A 21,028-nucleotide genomic window follows, 5' to 3' on the forward strand; every position below is an offset into this window, starting at 1 on the left:
TAATTTTGTACTAAAGTGTATCTATGTATATGTCATCCAAGACTCATATTGTGACACAATCATCCTTACATAGCTATTTCTGTTCTTAAAGTATTCTGGTCTGAGGATAAAGCTCTGTGACAGAGAATTTACCTACTATAGCAAATAAGTAATCTCTGCTGTAAGGCTATTTTTGTTCTTGGTTTTGCTTTTACTCTTATTTTTTTCCTGTCATTGCTCTAGTGATTCAAGAAAGCCATTTCCTTAGCTTAGAAATAAGCTGCCCTTGATTTCTTCATTTCTCTTTCCTATGGATAGCCATCCCTATGCATTCTGTCTTCCATATGGATTGATCCTCATGCAGACTCCTGTATATGCTCACGAAATTGCTTTATGCCACTTGTTTTCTTTGTGTTAGCTGAGCAGAGAGCCACAAGGCTTTACCATAGCAATAGCAACCTACAACCGTCTGTACCTATCAGCTCTGCCTTTGATGATGTTTCCCACCAAGAGACTAATTTAAAAATTAAACCATGTCAGGCTTTTCCTGAAATTACATTTATTTGGCATTAAACACATGCATACAGTAAAGGCATTATATCCTGGATTTTAATGTATGTGAAACAATTTTCATCAGTAAGCATTAGCATTACCATTAGGTACAAATGGGGAGCTCTGTTTAAATTCTGGCATCTATTATAAATCTTTCCTGCTATGCATTAAAATTTTCAAGACAATAGTGAAAGAATTCTTACTGTTAACTTGTCCCAGGAGAGTTTAGTATTGGGATTGTGGCAGTGAGCGGAAGGCCAGGAAGGAGCTTCTTTTAAGTTTCAACTCTTTGCTTTGTAAAAGAGTAACTTTGTATGTGTTCATTCAAATTGTCACAGTAATTTGCTTATGTGAGAATTATATTTCCAACTAGGTGTCACCATATGGGAACTGATGACCTTTGGAGGAAAACCCTATGATGGAATTCCAACTCGAGAAATCCCAGATTTATTAGAGAAAGGAGAGCGCTTGCCTCAGCCTCCCATCTGCACTATAGATGTTTACATGGTCATGGTCAAATGTAAGACTGGAAAATAATTTTATCTGCCTGCATCATCATTCTTCATAAAACAAATGTTTACATTGTTTTACCTGCAAAATGTTTCTCTGCCTTGCTAAATATAGTGGCAATAATATTTATGAATGCAGAATATAAATACATATTTGTTAAAATAATTATCAGATAGTAGTATGCCTCAAAGTTGCAAAGTAAAAATTACATCACTCTTACTCTTAAAATTTTTAGAATCTCCATACCTTTCAAAGTTTGTCATCAGAGATAGTTATTCATAAGAATGTTCATAATAATATTAGTGTTAATCTTTATGGGAAAATAGCTAAACATCACTGATAGTCTAAAAATGAATTAAAGTGGATATAGGCTTAATTAAACATAAGTTAGCAGAGCATGTTGGGAATCAGAAGAAACGAATCCATGATGAAGTAAAGATTAAAATGTTTACTTTTTTAATTTGATCATTTGTTTACATCAAATGTTCTTACTTTTCTTTCCACTCCTATACTCCAGGCACATGTGTATTATAAATGTGTTTTGGAATCCTAGACCCTTAATTTTAATAGAATTAAAGAAGTCTCGGGGGTTTCTGACTTAATTTAAGTGAGATTAACAGGCAGCCATCTCTCTTGTATAATCTGAGGTTTTCCAGTTTTGATTTACACAGGGTTAAAGGAAGACACGAAATGGTGAAGGTGAATAAGCATTTTATTAATAAGAGACTCAGAGACTCTGGGCCCAGGTCTTCTCATATTTATATTCATGACATGTGTGATCTATTCTGACAGGAAAGGAAGAAATAAAAAATGTTCCTCGCAGTGCAGGTCAGCATGCCCTTTTCTCTAAGCATAGTTCTATTTACTCAATATTTAGTTAGGGAGAAACAAATACCTCTCGCTGAAGTTAACCTTTTTTGGCTCTAGTAGCTTTGTCATTAGCATCTTGGCATTAACAAGCATTTTTTGGAAACGAATACTCATAAGATTCAGAGTACTTGAGCTTTAGGGAGGTGACACAAAAGATGCATATATGATACCCAAAGGATTTCCAAAACAAGAGTAAAAATTAACTGCACAGAAATAGAAGAATTGCATATTAAATCAGTCCTTATTTACTCAATGACCTGGAAGAGAGCTTAAAAACATCTGTATGTTATATGATAATTTGATCCCGTAAACAGCATCAGATGTGATTTGAAAGCCCCAATGTGATAATGGAAAGGCAGGCAAACATTTTGCCTTATTAGACAAACCATATACAGGGTTTCACCTTTGTTTCTCTCTCTTCCCCTGGAGAGTTTATGCTTTAGAAAGGGATCATTTGGCAATGAAATCAAAGCCAGCTTGGCGCTGTTGTTCTTGTCATTTCATCAGCTAAACAGAGCGTAGGCAGTTAGGATCCATTCTATCTGAGTTCCCAGCTAAAGAAGACTTTCAAGACCTACCTTGAAAACTAGTATTTTTATTCTGGGAAAGCTAATTCTAAGATAAGTGTAATGAGTATTGTCGAATACACATTATAAATCATGTTGCATTTTCCTTCCAACCAGGAACACACCTGCCAAAAGGAGCTGCTTTCAAATTCCCCATTTTCAGTCTTTTGTACCACAGTACTATGATGACAAGCAAACATTTTCCACCATGTATTCTTGATATGAAACTTCACTTTCTATCTCTGTAGCCATCAAAGAATGCTTTAAGGACATTATCTTAGCACACCAAAACAATAACAATAAAATCTGAGGTTCTAAAATTTCCCATAGTTAGATTAAAAGCTATTTCCTAAGCCAAAAAAAAAAAAATAGAGTTTGAATCAGAATGAAAATTGGAGATTGTATGTTAGGAACTTGTGTTGCTCCTGCAGAAGACATGAGTTTAGATTTCCATACCTAAGTCAGGAAGCTCACAACCACCTGTAACTCTAACTTCAGGTGATCTGAGGCCCTTTTCTGGCTTCTGTGGGCACCTGGCCTCATGTGTACATAGAAACAAAAATAATCATTAAAAAATTAATTAAAAACAACTTTGTTATGTTATAGTATATTGCATTCCATGACAAATGTCAATTAACTGAGTTATAACCTGGTTTGCTTCTTTAGTTTTGTTTTGCAGAATATATAATTATAATATATATATTACCCATAATTCCTCAAACTTCACTTCACTTTTGCCAAGTGTAGATGCACTGATATTTTACTATGTATTAATCTCCAGGTTGGATGATCGATGCTGACAGCAGACCTAAATTCAAAGAACTAGCTGCTGAGTTTTCAAGGATGGCTAGAGACCCACAAAGATACCTAGTCATTCAGGTTAGTTGTTTTCATGTTAATTTTAAGAATCTCTAATAACAAACTCTATCTAAACTTTGCAACTTTGAAAACATGCAATAATAAAGTGACCACGGGAAAGAACTTGTGAATTTACTAATCTGAATATGGTTCTATATACATCTATGAGACAAAGCAGGCTCAGAAAGGCAAATGCTACATGTTCTCTCTCTTATGCATAACCCACATGCATACATATACATAGTATAAGCCACAAAACAAGAAAGAGATCATTAGAAAGGAAAATGAGACTTTAAGAGAAAGGTAAACTAGAAAAGAGGCTAATAGAATACATATGACATAGAAATAGAAAGACTATTTTGGAAGGAAAGGGCTTGAGTATATGATAAAACAATTTATGTATGAACATTCTCTCATAATACCATAACAAACCCCATCACTTCATATGTTAATTTTTAAAGTATGTGTGGATTGTTTTACTGATTGAGGTGTATAGTACCAATTAAAATAAATTGATGCCTATCTAAATCAAAGAACAACCCAAAAGATATTTATCATTCAACACCAGAAACCAAGTGGATTGGCTCATTTAATTAATATAATAATTTCTCTGTGCTGATTTTCATCCTAAAGCAGACACAGTTGTACCTTGAAGAGTCTTAATTATCTTTCCTTACTGAAAGGAACCTTTATCTAAGGAGACTAACATGAAGACAAAAGCCAAACATTAGAAGATAATGGTAGTTTTAGTCATTTTCCTACAAATTAACTTTCACAAACTGACATTGTTTATAAAATATAGCAAACTTTGGAAAAGGTAAAACTCTTGAAGACATAAGTAGATTTTACCACCCTTACAACATGCATAGCACCTGGCTACATTCTTTGTGTTGTTGTTCTGACAACAACACAATTATCAAATTCTTCTATTTCATTTCTTTGAAATACCTTTTATTATCTAATCATAGTACAGGATTCTTTTTGGATGGTAGTTATGCTAAGATTACTTTTTTAAATGAGCACATGAAGTCTCTATCTATTTTGTTTTCTACTGTATAAAATGACTATTGAAACCTCATGTTATGGAGGAAGGAATAATGATTGTGGTTATCATGGGAAATCTTTCAGGGTGATGATCGTATGAAGCTTCCTAGTCCAAATGACAGCAAATTCTTCCAGAACCTCTTGGATGAAGAGGACTTGGAAGATATGATGGATGCTGAGGAATATTTGGTCCCCCAGGCTTTCAACATCCCTCCTCCCATCTACACATCCAGAACAAGAATTGACTCCAATAGGGTAAGAACTAATTATACACACATACCATGGTAATTCTGAGAGACAAATTTGTATGCATGATTGTAACCATAAAAGTTTCCATATAATTATACAGCTTATTATCACAATTCCTATATTAAAAGTACAGTACAGACAAAAGATATGCCAAGCTAACCACAAATATAGTTAACTTTGGAAGTTAAGTATGGACAATACAATATGTACCCTGAGATATCACCATTTAGACAGGAATTATCTTGTTTATCTTAAATTCAACACATTTTAATTTCTAAAAAACAAACTGACAAAATTCTGTTCATATTGTAATGCAAATTCTTACCTATTAGGCTTTCTACTTCTCGTTATTTAAAATATGGTATGCTATACTAATCAATACCACTACAACTTTTTTCACTCATTGAAGAAGCATTTTTTTCTGCCAAGTAAAATACAAACATTGAAAAGTATGTGAACCTTTAAACCACATCAATCATATTTAGAAACCCAGTGAATCCTTACTAAGACGTTGATTTAAGTTGCAGCAGAAGCTTTTGAGAAGAATATACATTTCAAATATTAAATCTACTTTATGTGAATACAAGTTTTTCATTAAATGCAGTAAAACCCATTTATTTATTTTTAAAGACTCACTTTTCAGCACCTGCGAGATGGCACTAATGAGTGTGCAGTGCTGCACCTGTGAGATGGCACTAATGAGTGTGCAGTGCTGCACCTGTGAGATGGCACTAATGAGTGTGCAGTGCTGCACCTGTGAGATGGCACTAATGAGTGTGCAGTGCTGCACCTGTGAGATGGCACTAATGAGTGTGCAGTGCTGCACCTGTGAGATGGCACTAATGAGTGTGCAGTGCTGCACCTGTGAGATGGCACTTATGAGTGTGCAGTGCTGCACCTGCGAGATGGCACTTATGAGTGTGCAGTGCTGCACCTGCGAGATAGCACTAATGAGTGTGCAGTGCTGCACCTGCGAGATGGCACTAATGAGTGTGCAGTGCTGCACCTGTGAGATGGCACTTATGAGTGTGCAGTGCTGCACCTGTGAGATGGCACTTATGAGTGTGCAGTGCTGCACCTGTGAGATGGCACTAATGAGTGTGCAGTGCTGCACCTGTGAGATGGCACTAATGAGTGTGCAGTGCTGCACCTGTGAGATGGCACTAATGAGTGTGCAGTGCTGCACCTGTGAGATGGCACTTATGAGTGTGCAGTGCTTTTACATTAGACTTGAGTTCAGATTCCAGAATCTAAGTCAAGTGGGTCAAACTCCAGCTCCTTGGAATCAAGCGCCATCTTCTCGCCTCTGTGAGCAGTTACACTTATGTAGCCAAACACATATGCATTCGTTTTAATAAAATGAACCTTATTTAAATTTTTAATTAAATATTGCTGGCCATCCATTCAGCATATAATTGCCTTGATACAGGAAATATTAGCATACATTATAGATACAAGGAATGTTAGCATACATTATAGATACAAGGAATGTTAGCATACATTACAGATACATGGAATTTCCATGGAATTCATGCTTTCTGACATATGCAGGCATCCTGATAGCAAGGAAATTAAACCAACCTGGATGCCCATCAACAGATGAATAAATAACAAAAAATGTGGTACATAAACAAAAAAGCATATTAGTAAGCTATAAAGAAAAATAAAATCACAAAATTTTCAGAAAGATACACTTGAAAATTATAATATTAAAGGAACTAGAAAAACTCAGAAAGAAAGGGAAAGAAAGAAAGAAAGAAAGAAAGAAAGAAAGAAAGAAAGAAAAAAGAAAGAAAGAAGAAAAAAGAAAAAAGAAAGACCTGTGTCCTGTGTGTTCTCCATCATATGGGGACCCTAGTCTACAATGTAAACATGTACATATTAAAGAGATATAAATGTAGGAAAAATTTAGGCAGGCAATCAAGAGAGGGTAGTATTTGGTGACAAGGAAGGACAGGATATTGGCAAAAAGCCACATTAAAGAGATACAACATTAGGGGTGTTTCTAGTTTTAAGTCCTTCAGATTTTTCTTTTCTTTGTAGCAGGTAAGTGAATAATAGAACTTTCTGAGTACTGAAGAAACAAGAACCATAAATATAGTGAATAAATCAATGAATTGATAGCAAAAGTGTGAAACTCTTATTAAAGCAGACAGGCTGTCCAATGGCCTTTCTAACTGTATAGAAGAAGCACATCAACATGGAGTTTGGAAAAGGCCTCATGTGTGAGTAGATTCCTCAGACAACCTGAATATTTTCTCTTGTGAAGTAATTTGAAGTATGTGATTTTATTAATTCTGTAACATGTTCAAATTAATTAAAGAGGTACCAGGACATAGAATTGGCATACAGCTTGGCCAGTGCTACAGTAAATTACTTCTTGGCCATAATCAAGTGTGGAGATATAATGATTATAAGTCTACACTTACTTTCTTCCACACATAAGACACAAACAGGATAGTTAATTGTTTTCTGGAAAGCAATGCTCCCCTTTTGTCTCTTTATCTCAAAGCATTGCCATGGAAGCACAAAATGTCTTAACTCTGTTGGCCATAAGCTTAAAGAAAGCTTCAAGTTTCTGGTCATTCTCAAAAATGGAAGGCATTTTATCTCAGATTGACAGAAATAATGATATAACACCTAGCTTTTACCATTCAACACAACTGTAATTAACAACTCTCAGCCGTATGACAACCCAATGAAGTTATCTTATTATCATCACATCTTACAAACAAGAAACCTGTCACACAGACAGGAAGTGATAAGCCTGCTGTCCCATGGCTAGCTAGTAAGACCAGAGTTCTTACATAGGCTGTCTGTCTCTAATCCAATGTACTTTTACTTCAAAAGTACAAGTTTATTTCCTCAGTGTGTTCGTTATTCTTGGCATTGACCTTAGTATCTGGGACTTGTCAGTAAATTTATCTCATAACTGTCTCATAAAATGCAGCTCATCTCAGTTACATCTTTGAAACTTATTCCTACATTTGAAAGACTGTGAAAAGGCAGAGTGAAGTCAGGCTTGTAAACACACCTGTAATCTCAGCACTAGGTAGGCTGAGGCAGGAGGATTTTGTGAATTCAATGCCAATCAGGGTTAGTAGTGATTTCAATCTCTGCCTGGCTAAATAGTGAGATCTTGTCTCAACAACTAAACAAAAGAAAAACAAATTACAATGTGAAGAAAGAAGAGAGGGGGTAGGAGGAGGGAGGGACCACACATCCAGACCACAGTTTACTTTTCTTTGTGCTGAAAAAAATGTAATTGCAACCTGACCTGAAAAATTGTTATGTCCCAATCACAGCAGATAACTTAAAGGTTTAAAATTCTAATTCATAAGTCAGGTGGTGATGGTGCACATCTTTAATCCCATCACTAGAGAGACAGAGGAGGGAGTATCTCTGAATTCTAGGCCATCCTACTCTACAGAGTGAATTCTAGGACACCCAAGACTACACAGAGAAAAAAGAAAACACAACAGCAACAACAACAAAAACCTCTTTGGAAAAAAAATAAATCAGAGATAGATTGTGAATATCAGTCTTAGGGAGGTAGAAAGTCTGTAGGTATGGCAGGGATCATTTTCCTGCTTTGTATATGTCTTAGTCAGGGTTTCTATTCCTCCACAAACATCATGACCAAGAAGCAAGTTGGGGAGGAAAGGGTTTATTGAGCTTACACTTCCATGATGCAGTTCATCACTAAAGGAAGTCAGGACTGGAACTCAAGCAGGTCAGGAAGCAGGAGCTGATGCAGAGGCCATGGAGGGATGTTCCTTACTGGCTTGCTTCCCCTGGCTTGCTCAGCCTGCTCTCTTATAGAATCCAAGAATATCAGCCCAAAGGTGGTACCACCCACAAAGGGCCCTCACCACTTGATCATTAATTGAGAAAATGCCCCACAGTGGATCTCATGGAGGCACTTCCCCAACTGAAGCTCCTTTCTCTGTGATAACTCCAGCCTGTGTCAAGTTGACACACAAAACTAGCCAGTACAATTGACCCCTTGTCAACTTGACACACAAACCCATCACTATTAAGCCTCAACCCTTACTTTCTTATTAATCCCCAATATTTAAATTTCTTTAAAAGTACCACAGTCTTTACATATTAAAAGTTCAATCACCTTAAAATATCCAATCTCTTTAAAATTCAAAGTCTTTTAAAAGTTCAAAGTCTTTCAACTGTGGGCTCCACTAAAATACTTTCTTCCTTCAAGAGGGAAACATATCAGGGCACAGTCACAACCAAAAGCAAAACTCAAACTCCAAATGTCCAATGTCTGGGATCCAACTCACGATTTTCTGGGCTTCTCCAAGGGCTTGGGTCACTCCTTCAGTCCTGCCCTTTGTAGCACACAGCTTGTCTTCTAGGCTCCAGCTGCCTGTACTCCACTGCTGCTGCTGTTCTTGGTGGTCATCGTATGGTACTGGAATCTCCAAAACACTGTTGACTTCTACTGTAATTAGCTTTCACCAATAGCCTCTCATAGGCTCTCTTCATGGTGACAAGCCTCTGCTCCTATGCATGACCTCTTCAAGTCCTGGGCCATCAATTGCGACTGAGGCTGCACCTTCACCAATGGTCTTCCATGGCCTCTCACTGTGCCAAGAGCCTCAGCTGCTCTTCATGACCCCTTCATGCCTTCAAAACCAGTACCATATGGGTGACTCTTACACAGTACCAAGTCCAGCCACAGCACAAAATACAACTGTGGCTATCTCTGTAACACACTCTCTGTGCTCTCAGAAAACACTTCCCAGAAGATTTCACCTCAGTGATGCTGGTCTCTTCTTAATCACCGCTAATTTCTTAGCTCCAGCTAACCAGCATCAATAGTCCCAGTAACACAAAGGTTTGCTTTAGTGGTTCTGGTATCTTGTTACTTGCAGCTGATTCTTCAGCCCCAGCTAACCAAAATCACAGAATCTTCACAATCAAAACATGGCCACTTTAAGAGTCTTTAATCTTCCCTTTGAAATTTCACAAGGAATACCCCACTTCTGGTATCAATTTGTCTTAGTCAAGTTTTCTATTCCTGCACAATCATCATGACCAAGAAGCAAGTTGGGGAGGAAAAGGTTTATTGAGCTTACACTACCACGATGCAGTTCTTCACTAAAATCAGGACTGGAACTCAAGCAGGTCAGGAAGCAGGAGCTGATGCAGAGGCCACGGAGGGATGTTTCTTACTAGCTTGCTTCCCCTGGCTTGTTCAGCCTGTTCTCTTGTAGACTCTAAGAACACCAGCCCAAAGGTGGAACCACCCACAAGGGGCCCTCACCACTTGATCATTAATTGAGAAAATGCCTCACAGCTGGATCTCATGGAGGTACTTCCCCAACTGAAGCTCCTTTCTCTGTGATAACTCCAGCCTGTGTCAAATTGACACACAAAACTAGCCAGTACAGTATACATAGCAAAAACTGACCAAATATCACTAGTGCATTTATTGTTCTAAAAGACAAATTCATCACTTTTCTTTTCAATAATCGATTTTCAAGAAAAGAGTTTTGTTTATAAAGTGAAATGCCAACACAATAGCAAAACTAAGGCATGGTTCTTTGTCTTTTTATAAGGATTCTTAAATTCTTAGGTTTTGTTCATTTTAATTTGTAATGTTTAATGCAAGGAATTCTTAATAACACTTTGATCTAACTAAACATAACTAGACAAAGGAGTAATCTCATGGGGACATCCTTGACCTTTAGTCTTCTTCTCTTGTTCTGCATTTTGATTTGCTACCTACAAACTCAAAATTGTCAGTGTCTGGAAAAGGAATTGTACTTAATGCCACTTATTGTACACACACACACACACACACACACACACACACACATTCCATGTAGTGCTGTGGAAATTCAAGGATATGCTGAGCTGGCATTCTCACTTTCCTGATATTTCAGACAGGCTCTTTTTTCCACTGTTGTGTATGCAAATCTAGCTGGCCTGTGCTTCTCCCCAGCTCATGTCTCACCACAGGACTCAGATTATATGCACATGATGGTGTTTCTAGCTTTAGTCTAAGTTTTGTGACGCCAACCCAATCCCTCCAGCCTTCATAACAAATACTTTAACTACTGAGCCATCTCCCCAGCCCATGAAAAATCTTGATCATTTATGTTGTCCTAATTTTAAATATTTGCCTTTTTGTAACTCTTTTTTTTTGTTGTTTTTGTTTTTGTTTTTTGGATTTGGTTTTTTTGAGACAGGGTTTCTCTGTGTAGCCCTGGCTGTCCTGGAACTCACTCTGTAGACCAGGCTGGCCTGGAACTCAGAAATCCACCTGCCTCTGCCTCCCAGAGTGCTGAGATTACAGGTATGTGCCTCTACTACCACCTGGCACCTTTTTGTAACTCTTGTTTCAACTTATAACACATTACAAATATTTCCTTCCTTAGCTACAGTGTTGCTATGTTATTTCATACTTTAAACTTCAACTTTAGTTTCTGCAGTCAAATTATGTAATAAGGGACAATGTTTAAAGTGAGTAAGAATGGAAAACTTATAACTATCTTTATTAACAAGTATTTTTATTAGCAAGTTCAGTTTTTAAATGCAAAATGTATATATATATATATACACATATATATCACTAATGTTCTGGTTCTTTCTATAGCATTATTTTCTCATTTTAAATTAACAATTGTAGCTATCTATATGAGTGGCAGACAATCAATTTAAAATCACATTTTCTCTAGCAACAGGCTAATAAACATTAATCTCTTTTAGAATGACACAATCCTTACTTTTCCCCTTTTTATTTATCACTGATGTAATTAAAGATACATTCTCATTAGGCTTGCTACTCATGCCAAACCCCTTTAATTCTGTGCGTTTCCAATATCACACAAATGATTAAAGCAATCTCTTCTGTAATGTGCTAGATTGTTTTAAATTTCACAAGTGAGTCAGCAAGATGTTTCATCAGGGTATGAAACTTGCCACCAGGCCTGAGAACTGATTTGAGTTCCCAAACCTACATACATGGTAGAAAGGAACCTATTACTGTAAGTTGTACTTTAACCCTCATATGTGCACTGTAGCCTATACAGGTATGCACACATAAAATAAGTAAATTTTAAAAACTGTAAATTTAAAATCCACATGTATTTTTGTAAATTATAACCTTAAGTAACAAGTAAAATAATAATACAAAGCTGAAATTTGTACAGCTGCTAATAAAAATAAATTAAAGAAATACTAGACAATTGTCATCTAATCTACAATGGGTGCTACTATTATTAGATATATATGTAAAATGATCTTAAATATTTTTACCAAAATAAAGTGCCCATTGCATCTACTCTAGTATTTTGTAAACAGGGGAATATAAAAAGCCGTTTAACTTCAGCTACCCTTGGTTCCCTTCATTTGTAAAATACAGTGTCTGGGGTGGAGTCCATTACTACCTGCTTCGGGATGAGCTGCTACTGTCTTTCTCTTAATGATAGCATGATTAAAATAAACTAATTTGTGGGCTGTAGAGATGGCTCAGTAGTTAAGATCAGAGGCTGATATGCTGCAAGATCTGAGTTCCATTCCTGGCACCTACAAGTATTTTACAACTAGCTGTAATTCCAGCTCCAGGGGGTTTGATGACTCTGACATCCATGGGCCCTTTATTTCTTCACTCATGGCTACATAAACAAGTACAGAACACATCACACACACACACACACACACATGACCTTAAAATTAAAAAACTAAAGTTAGTTAACTAAAATAAATTGGAAATCAGACATGATATTACAGAACCAGTCCAGGGCATATTGGCACATTGGGTGTGGTGGTCACATCATTTAATTGGACTCACACCATTTTCTTTAGTCATAAGGATACTGAACTGAATTATATATTATTTCCTCACATTAAAATTACTTTATAATAGATTGACATTTTGAGAAATTATATTCCAGACATATGCATGTTCTTTTTTATTGTTAGGAATGTTTCATTGGCAAACAGCGAAAGCATGCTGAGTTATGTCATTATACAACCATCCTCCTTCAGGGATGGGATATAGGAGAGAGGATCCAACAGATACAACTTCAGGAAGCAGCTCCATGACACGGCAGAGAGGAGTTAGATGGCATAACAAGGTTACTCTTGTTGCAATTTGCCAAGGATCAATATTAATTCTAACAATAGCTGCTTCTGGAGGATAAATGACTCTGCTCTCGGGATATTGGTTTTACATTTTGTCCAAGATCTATCAAGGTTTCCTGCAGTTTATCCTTGACAAGAGAGTTGAGGTTTTTGTTTGGTTTGAATCTATTAAGCCTGATGTCATAGCTCTTCTTATTAGATTCCTTCTTTTTGTCTCGCATAGTCTTTACTCAACAGCAAATCCTCTTAAACTTTCAGTATATTATAGTCAGAGTAAACAAATCGATATATTTCAATCAGAATAAATAAATTAATATGTTTGAATATTTGTCATAGGTTTGGCACTGAGGAAGACAGGGAGAATAGAGTTAGGAGAGGTTGTTCTGTCTGCGGAGTCTCAGTCTAGTTGAAGACATTGTATTAGAAGAGGAACATCGGATATCATAGGGAAAAGATAAAACAATCCAAATCAAGATGAGAGGTTAAAGGAAGCCATTTTAGCCATGTCTTAGTGAAGAAGGAATATTAGACTCAGAACAGGGTCAGATGGGAAATGAAGCAAACCAAAAGTCAACATGAGTCATGCGCATGCTTGTTGTTTTTATCATTTTAATTCTTAGAACTTTTTTATATTGTGCTGGCTTGAGAGCATCAGACATGGAAGTGTCCTGCCTTCCATGTTTTGTGTTTTCTTCCCAGTGATAAAGCTGGGTTGTAAAGGCTCCTGCTCCCTCTGAAGGTCCCAACGCAGAGCAAAATTCCTTTCCGCTTCTTTGCAAGGCGCTTTGGAAATTTGCTTCTGTTTCTCTTCCCGCAACTCTGATTCTGACCTCACTGCTTCCCAGATCACACTGCACGAAGTATGCAGATCTAGAATTTCGATTGTTTCAAAAAGACTTGATCTTTCTTTCTTCTTTTCTTCTTTCTTCTGTCTTTCTTCCTTTCCTCTTCCCTCCTTCCCTTCTTCCTTCCTGCTTTCTTTCCATTTAGTGCTAGTGATCAAACCCTCATGACCTCATGACTCTTAGGCAAGTTTTCATCCACTAGATATATACACAGCCAGTGATAGCATTTTGTACTTATAGAGTACTTTTTCTTTAAAAAACTTCATAGGTCCTTACATTGTACCAAAAATGATATTAATGATTCATTCCAGTGTCTGAGCTTTTATTGACACTAATTTCTTTCTCTTGCCTTCTTTCATTCCTTCCTTTTTCTTTTTCTTCATCACTTTCTTCTTCTTCTCCTCATTCATTACAGTATAATTTTGTATTTTCATCAATGGGAAAAACTTGAATGGCATATATTTTATTAGATCTCTCTCTCTCTCTCTCTCTCTCTCTCTCTCTCTCTCTCTCTCTCTCTTTGGTTTTGTTTTTTTCGAGACAGGGTTTCTCTGTATAGCACTGGCTGTCCAGGCTGGCCTCGAACTCAGGAATCCACCTGCCTCTGCCTCCCAAGTGCTAGGATTAAAGGCACGTGCCACCACCGCCCGGCTAGATCTCTCTTTATATGGTATATAATCCTATTGTCATTATCAGGTTAATAGCCATTGGACATTTATCCTAGAAATGCCTTCCCCATTCCACTTGACTTGTCATTGCATTTTGCTTTTCTGCAGCATACACACAAAAAGCTGAACAGAACTGCAAGCATTATCAGCACATGCCTCTCAAAGTGTTTATCTGTTTCTGACTTAATATCTTAATATGGAACTTTACATGATTTGTGATTTGGTTTTTTTTTTTAAGAAATGTCATCTCTCCTACATAATTTTCTCTTTTAAAATTATGTAATATAAAATTCCATTACTTTTCTTTCCAAGTTTTTGGCAAATCTGGAGATATCAAGAACTCTTGATCTATCTGATTTTATATTAACTATATATTTAAATCTAAGACATTTCATCCACCAACTTGAGAGAGCAAGATGCTGATTGTAAATACCAAAATTAGTTTAGGAATAAGTTAAGATGCATTTGTTTCTATTTATAAAATTCCATATCCTTACTTACATAGCAATATTCTCATTATTTAACAGTATCAGGCTCCTGTTACAATATCCTCCACACAATCTCCTGTCTCCTCTCCCTTTCTGCTTCCTGACCCTCTCTTTGTCTTTAAGTATGATTTGTTCTAGAAAGTCAATTTACCTAGAAATCCTATGAAAAGAAATGAAAGCTGTGCTGTTAGTCCTCTGTGCTGTGATAGAGAAGAATTCTAATCCCAGAGGTTTGTATCACCTTATATTATGAGGTATATGCATAAGGTACTAAGAGACTTTGCAGTACAACTTTTTCAATTTATGGAGGTGCAAACTAATACTGGCAAAGCTGACATCTACACTCCACTGTCCTTGCTTTCAAGAGGTGGGTGCCGGGCCAGTCTCTTAGATCTTAAGCTAATATTCCATCTTTGATTGGTTCTGTTAGTTTGTTTTTGCTGGTGGAAGCCATGGAGGTCTTGATTTTACTTTCAGTCTAATGAGATTTAGTATCAAGTGGCTTAAAAGGCTCCTGCTGGGAGTGCAATGAGAAGCCAGAGCCCCTGCTGCTGTTTGCCTCCTCTGTTTATGCTTCCAAGAGACTCCCTGTAATCAAGAGTTAATGGTTTAGGGAGATCAAATGGAATTGACAGAGCCAAAATCGAAGAATAAAAGCAGAGGTGGTGTGTGAGTTTGAAATCAGTAATGATGTACTTGACAATAAAATGATCTTTCTTTTTCTTTACAAATTTAGTAGATGTATCAAAATCTCCAAATGAAAAACTAAATATGACTACTGTTTATTGATCACTTATTTCTGTTCTAAGATCTACTCAAAGTTTATACATAGATTACCCTTTATCTTCACAACACAATAGAGAGTAATATTATTCCCTTATTGGCCATAATAGAAAATATGGAGATGGCCAGCTGCTATGGTGAATAGTGGGATCTGAATGTAAATCTGACTTGTCTGGAGTTGGTGCTTTTAATTCTCATCTTTCATTAATAATAGAAAAAGAAAATCAAGCTAGCATCACCAATAAGCAATGTGCAAATTTTTTAAGAATTAGCCCAAATATTTAAATTAACTCCTTAAAAGTTGGTACAGATTAATGTTTCTTTAATTTTTAAAAATGGTATGTTTTTACAAAAAAAATTTCACTCTAGCCTACAAAGTAATAATTTGAAAAAAAAAATGCCATCACTTCTTTCCATACTGCAAGAAGCAGCATAATTATAAAGTCATGGGGTCACTCATCCTGGGATGGCTACCTCTGTAGGTGATGACTGATTACTGTTCTAAGGTTACAGAGCATGTTGTCCTATAGCACATTTTACTTTCATTTTAAAGAATCTTAATTGTCCAATAGCTGAACTCCCAATCACCTAGTTGACCTAGTAACTTCATTAAGAGTTTAGCTATTCAAAAGCCAAACCACTGTCATATCCCATGACACCAAATGTGTCACATGAGCTGCTTGTAAGATAGAGAAGCTCACTTCATGAGCACCTGATGCCTGTCACTGATAACAACCTTTCAGTGTGGAATTTGGGATACTGCTAAACAATCCTACAAGAGTGTCAGCACATACAGTAGACACACTGAGTTTCAGTGAAAGTCCGCCTTTAAAGCACATTTCATTGGTGTTTATGAAACGATTTTACACTTAGCAAGTGTTATCAGCCATAAAACCTATCAACAACTAAAAAGAATTTTTTCTCTTTATTGTTAAATAGTACTAAAGAATATCAGAGCTCAAAATGGAAACAGAGTATAAAGAGACATCTGGAATAGATACATAGATTTATGACATTAATGAACATGTTATCTAAGTCATTTAGATGTTTATGTTTTAGTATGTCACCAGATTCATAGCTCTTTCCTAAAGTACTGGACACATCTCATTAAGAAGTCTATTCTTCATGGCATAGCACTTAAGCAAGATCATTTGCAATTTCTTTACCTCTTATATAATGAAACTGGGACATTGTCATCAACTTCTTATTCAGATTTTTGGAAGGTTATTTCAAATCTGTCTTTGTCTGCCAGAGCTCCCTGTCTGGTCCAGCCTGCTATACTGATTGGTTCTGCAAAGGCTTGAGAAAGTGTTGTTCTATTTCTTTCTCAAAAAGTATTGATGGCATTTTGAGAGGTTCAGAATATCCTTTGATTGCTCCATGAAATGGAGCAGAGAGGATGGCTTGCTCATCAGCTTTCCTTTGTGCACTTTCTGTACTTGACCATTCCCTAATCATGAGCACCTTGCGGCTCTGTTCTTTCCCTTCCCACCGGTGTCAGTGAAAGATCTCTCTTCTCAATTCCGCATTCTGACATGCCAGAATGTTCTAAACAGGGCCTAATGTTACTCTGTAGCTTTCACTGTAAATGAATGGCTGTGGACCAGCCTTTCATTACACTCAAGCAAAAGCTAAATTGAGAGACCACCACACCACTGTGGGAGAATTTCCAAATACAGAGATCATAGTTCTTGCTTCATAACACTGTAGATTGGGTGAAATAAGTACAGCAAATCAAACAGGGAAACAAATTGACAATTCAATCCACAACCAATTTGTTTTGATTTTTCCAAAAATGATCATAACCATTATTTAATAACATACTTAATTGATTCTTCAGAAGAAAAAAATGCTTAATTTTCTCCATATTGAAATACTGAGGTGTACATTATTCATATTCACTAAACGTCTGCCATAGCCTATTTTCAGTTGGAGCCAGGTGTTGTGGTTCTGTATTGGAGAGATATGCTATTGAATATTCCTGAGTTGAAATGACGAATTCATTCTTTTACTCTTAGTAATTGTGTATATTTATAAGAGTGTGTAATTACTTAAAGACAGAATAATAACATGTGGTGCAGTTTGATTGGCACTCACTTGTCTCAAGAACTATATAAGTGCCATGTACTCATTAGTTTGTTTAATCTCCTGAAAACTTTGCTTTAGTTTTTATCCATTTACCACATTTTCCTAATGTTTACTATTGTGAGCTATCTACTAGCTACTATATCATCTATTTTGCATATTTGAAAATTTAGGCACAGCTATGAAATGATAGGGCCCAGCATCCTTCCTCAAAAGCTTCCAGGGACCATTCCTCACCAGAGTGATGCATCACCTCTCATGTTGCTGCTGAGATTCCTTTGTTGTGTTATCATTGCTGTCAAGTCAATTCTGAGTACTCTTTCCCAGCCCTGAAGATCAGTCTCACGTCTTGGAATATACTAAGCTCATCACCTACTGGTGAGCCACCTCCACAGCCAGTATTCAGTAATATTAAAGAGGGACGTATCAAGGAAGAAGGTTATTATTTATTTATTTTTATGTATATTGATTACATATATGTTTTGACTACATGTATGTCTTTTTTCACCTATGTGCGGGGCCCATGGAGGAGAGAAGGGACATTAAATAGCCACGGTCTAGAACTGTCTTAATTAGGGTTTGTATTGCTATAATGAAACACTATAACCACGGCAACACTTACAGAGGAAAATATATAATTGGGACTGTCTTATTGTTCAGAGGTTTAGTTAATCATTGTCATGATGGAGAAACATAGCAGCATGCAGGCAGACATGGTGCTGGAAAGGAGCTGAGAGTTCTACATCTGGATCAGTAAGCAGGAGGAAAAGGATGAAACACATTTCCTCCAACAAGGCCCCTACACCAACAAAACCACACCTCCTAATTAGTGGCACCCTCTATTAACCAATGGTGGTCATTGTCTCTCACAGCACTGAAAGACTTGTAGATGTTTATGAGCTGTCACATGTGTTCTGAGAGTCCTAACTGGGTAGTCTAGAAGAGAAATCTGTGCTCTTCAGCACTGAGCCATCTCTTCCATTCTTCAGTATTCAATTTTGGCTTCTAGAATGTTTGAGTCATCATATTCTTCATGATGATAATGATCTTCAAGGGACTGTCTTAGTAACAGCTATTCATCTAGCAATGCAGAAATATCTATATTACCTCTCCTAAGTTATGATGATTTCAGGCAAATAACAACCTCAAAAACAACAAAACTTTCTTCAGTTGATAATATATTCATTAAATAGTCATTAAGGGAACTGCTATGTATTTAGTTTTTTTCTAGGACTGTATATAACCTTGTCCTCAAAAAACAAATTGACAAATGAGCAAGTAGCCAATAAAACTCAATGAGCAACTGTTAATTGGGGACAAGGAGAGTGCATAAAGGACTATTGAATGAAGTGAGCTTTATAATGAAAGCACGAGTCATTTTGGCTTCTGGTAAGGCAACTCTGACCTCATTTTAATACATGAACTAATGTAGAGAAGAAAGGAATTCAACAAATACTGTGAAGAGTCTGATAAAAGTAATGGTTTTTGAGATAGATCTGTGGGATCTGGATATCACTGAATAATACAGAATGAGAGGTGAATGTCAAGTTTTCTAACTCTGCAAGGGAACAAATGTTAGTATTATAGAATAGAGCATAAAATAAGATGAATAAGAAAATGAGTCTATGTTTTGAAATTTAAGTAGACATCATCACAAGATTGCCAGAATGTATACCTGCATCAGCATTGGAACTGTCCTGAGTGGGAATCCATTTGTGTGTTGTTTCAGGGCACTTAAGTTACTGGTCATTTTTTGTAGTTTCAGCATAACACAGAGCTAGTGAAGAGCCAAATGCAGTTAAATCATGAGCAAGGTGGAGAAGCGAGATTCTCTTGGATATACAGCATACTGGGGGAAAAACAGTTTATAGAAGCAATTTAGTATACTTGATTTTATTTTAGCTTACTTTGTTTTACTACATGGTAAGATGAAATATTTGACTGCTCAAGTTTAAATAAGGATCCAGTACAGGCTAGCTTGTATAAGCCTGGACTTTAGCTAGCCAGTTTATTGTTCCCCAAAATGTGTATAAAGACAATACCAGAGAATATGTGAAGAGCCAGAGCAATTATATTTATAGGATATCTTGAATTAACAGCTCTGTAACTATTTTTTCTTTCTCTTTCTGTACCCCAATTTCCTCACACAGTGCTCCTCCACACTCCGTTTGCTCTCACCTCTTTCTTGACATACACAATCTCCCTCTTTCATCTCTCCAATAACAAAAGTAATTCACACTAAGACTTTGTGAATTGATAGATATGATTGAAAACAGAAAGGATGGACTAGGTTGAAAGATCACATTGTAGAGAATACAGACTCCTATTCAACTCCTTTTCTTCACTGTCCACCTGTGTCAACTCTATTTCCTTACAGATTCAAATTGCCCTTTATATCACATAGTAAAATTTCCCTTCTCATCTGTGGGTTTGGGCCCATATGTTAAATTATTCACTAACTACTCATACACTCAGGATTTAAAGTGTTTTTAAAAAAGAAGTTAATTGTCTCTTGGGAATGATTTTAGTCTACTTGCAATACAAGTTTTCTGTTTTATTATAATTTCCAGATTAAACTGAGAGGCACTAAGAGACCATAGGCACTCTTAGAACAAGGCTGTGGAAGGAACAGGGAGTGCAAGCATGTTATTAGGAGAAAGATGACTAAGGCTTGAGTAAGTACCATGTTGAAAAATATCAAAAAGACTAATGAATATCCAGTAAGTTTAAGAACTCCTCAGGATGGAAAATGTGGCATTGTAGAGGTATCTACTTAGACATGTGATGATTCTGCCCCAGTGTAGGAATTGTGAACAAAGGAGAGGAGACAAGAGATAGCAAATGTGAGTGTGTACATCAGTTGTAAATAATAAATAAATAAATATCACAGTACAGAAATAGTGGGAAGTAAAGGCTACCTAGAGGATCAATGCAGTAATTAATCAGAGGTTAAACGTTCTTTCTTTTCATCTAACCATCTATTTTTATGTACTTTGATAAACATGAGTCCTGTGTTCCTGATATGGGCAAGATCATATGCTAGGTTCTTCACACACATTCTTACAAAGTATATTGCTACCATGAAGCATCCTTACCTCATTTTAGATTAAAAAATATTTTATGATTCAGATTGCAAATAACATGTTAGATTTTATAACACGTAGTAAGTAACTCAAGATTGCAATCCAGATTTAGATGCCTCAAGGCACTTACTAGAAAAATGTAAAAGATCTAGAATCTGATATCCTGAGAGGGATGCAAAGGAAAGAAGTAACTTAGAGAAAGCAATCACAATCATGGTGAAACAAAAGGTTATGTATGGTCAGAGAAAGGAATTATTTTTCTTAGCATTCATAGTGGGAGTTTTTGGTGCTGTTTGGGTATAACCATGTGATACTTAAAGTGTAACTGAGATATGATCA

At 36.4% G+C, this 21,028-nt stretch overlaps 1 protein-coding gene across 1 annotated transcript in view; it reads left to right on the forward strand.

The window, feature by feature from the left end:
- Positions 1-21,028, forward strand: part of Erbb4 (erb-b2 receptor tyrosine kinase 4) — a 708,134-nt gene that overhangs the window by 670,566 nt on the left and 16,540 nt on the right. The window contains exons 24-26 of the mRNA XM_052191829.1: positions 905-1,051; positions 3,259-3,356; positions 4,464-4,634. Of these exons, the coding sequence (XP_052047789.1) occupies positions 905-1,051; positions 3,259-3,356; positions 4,464-4,634 (416 nt within the window). The remainder of the gene's footprint in view (positions 1-904; positions 1,052-3,258; positions 3,357-4,463; positions 4,635-21,028) is intronic.

Source organism: Apodemus sylvaticus, chromosome 9, assembly GCF_947179515.1.
Source record: "Apodemus sylvaticus chromosome 9, mApoSyl1.1, whole genome shotgun sequence".
Taxonomy (NCBI): Eukaryota; Metazoa; Chordata; class Mammalia; order Rodentia; family Muridae; genus Apodemus; species Apodemus sylvaticus.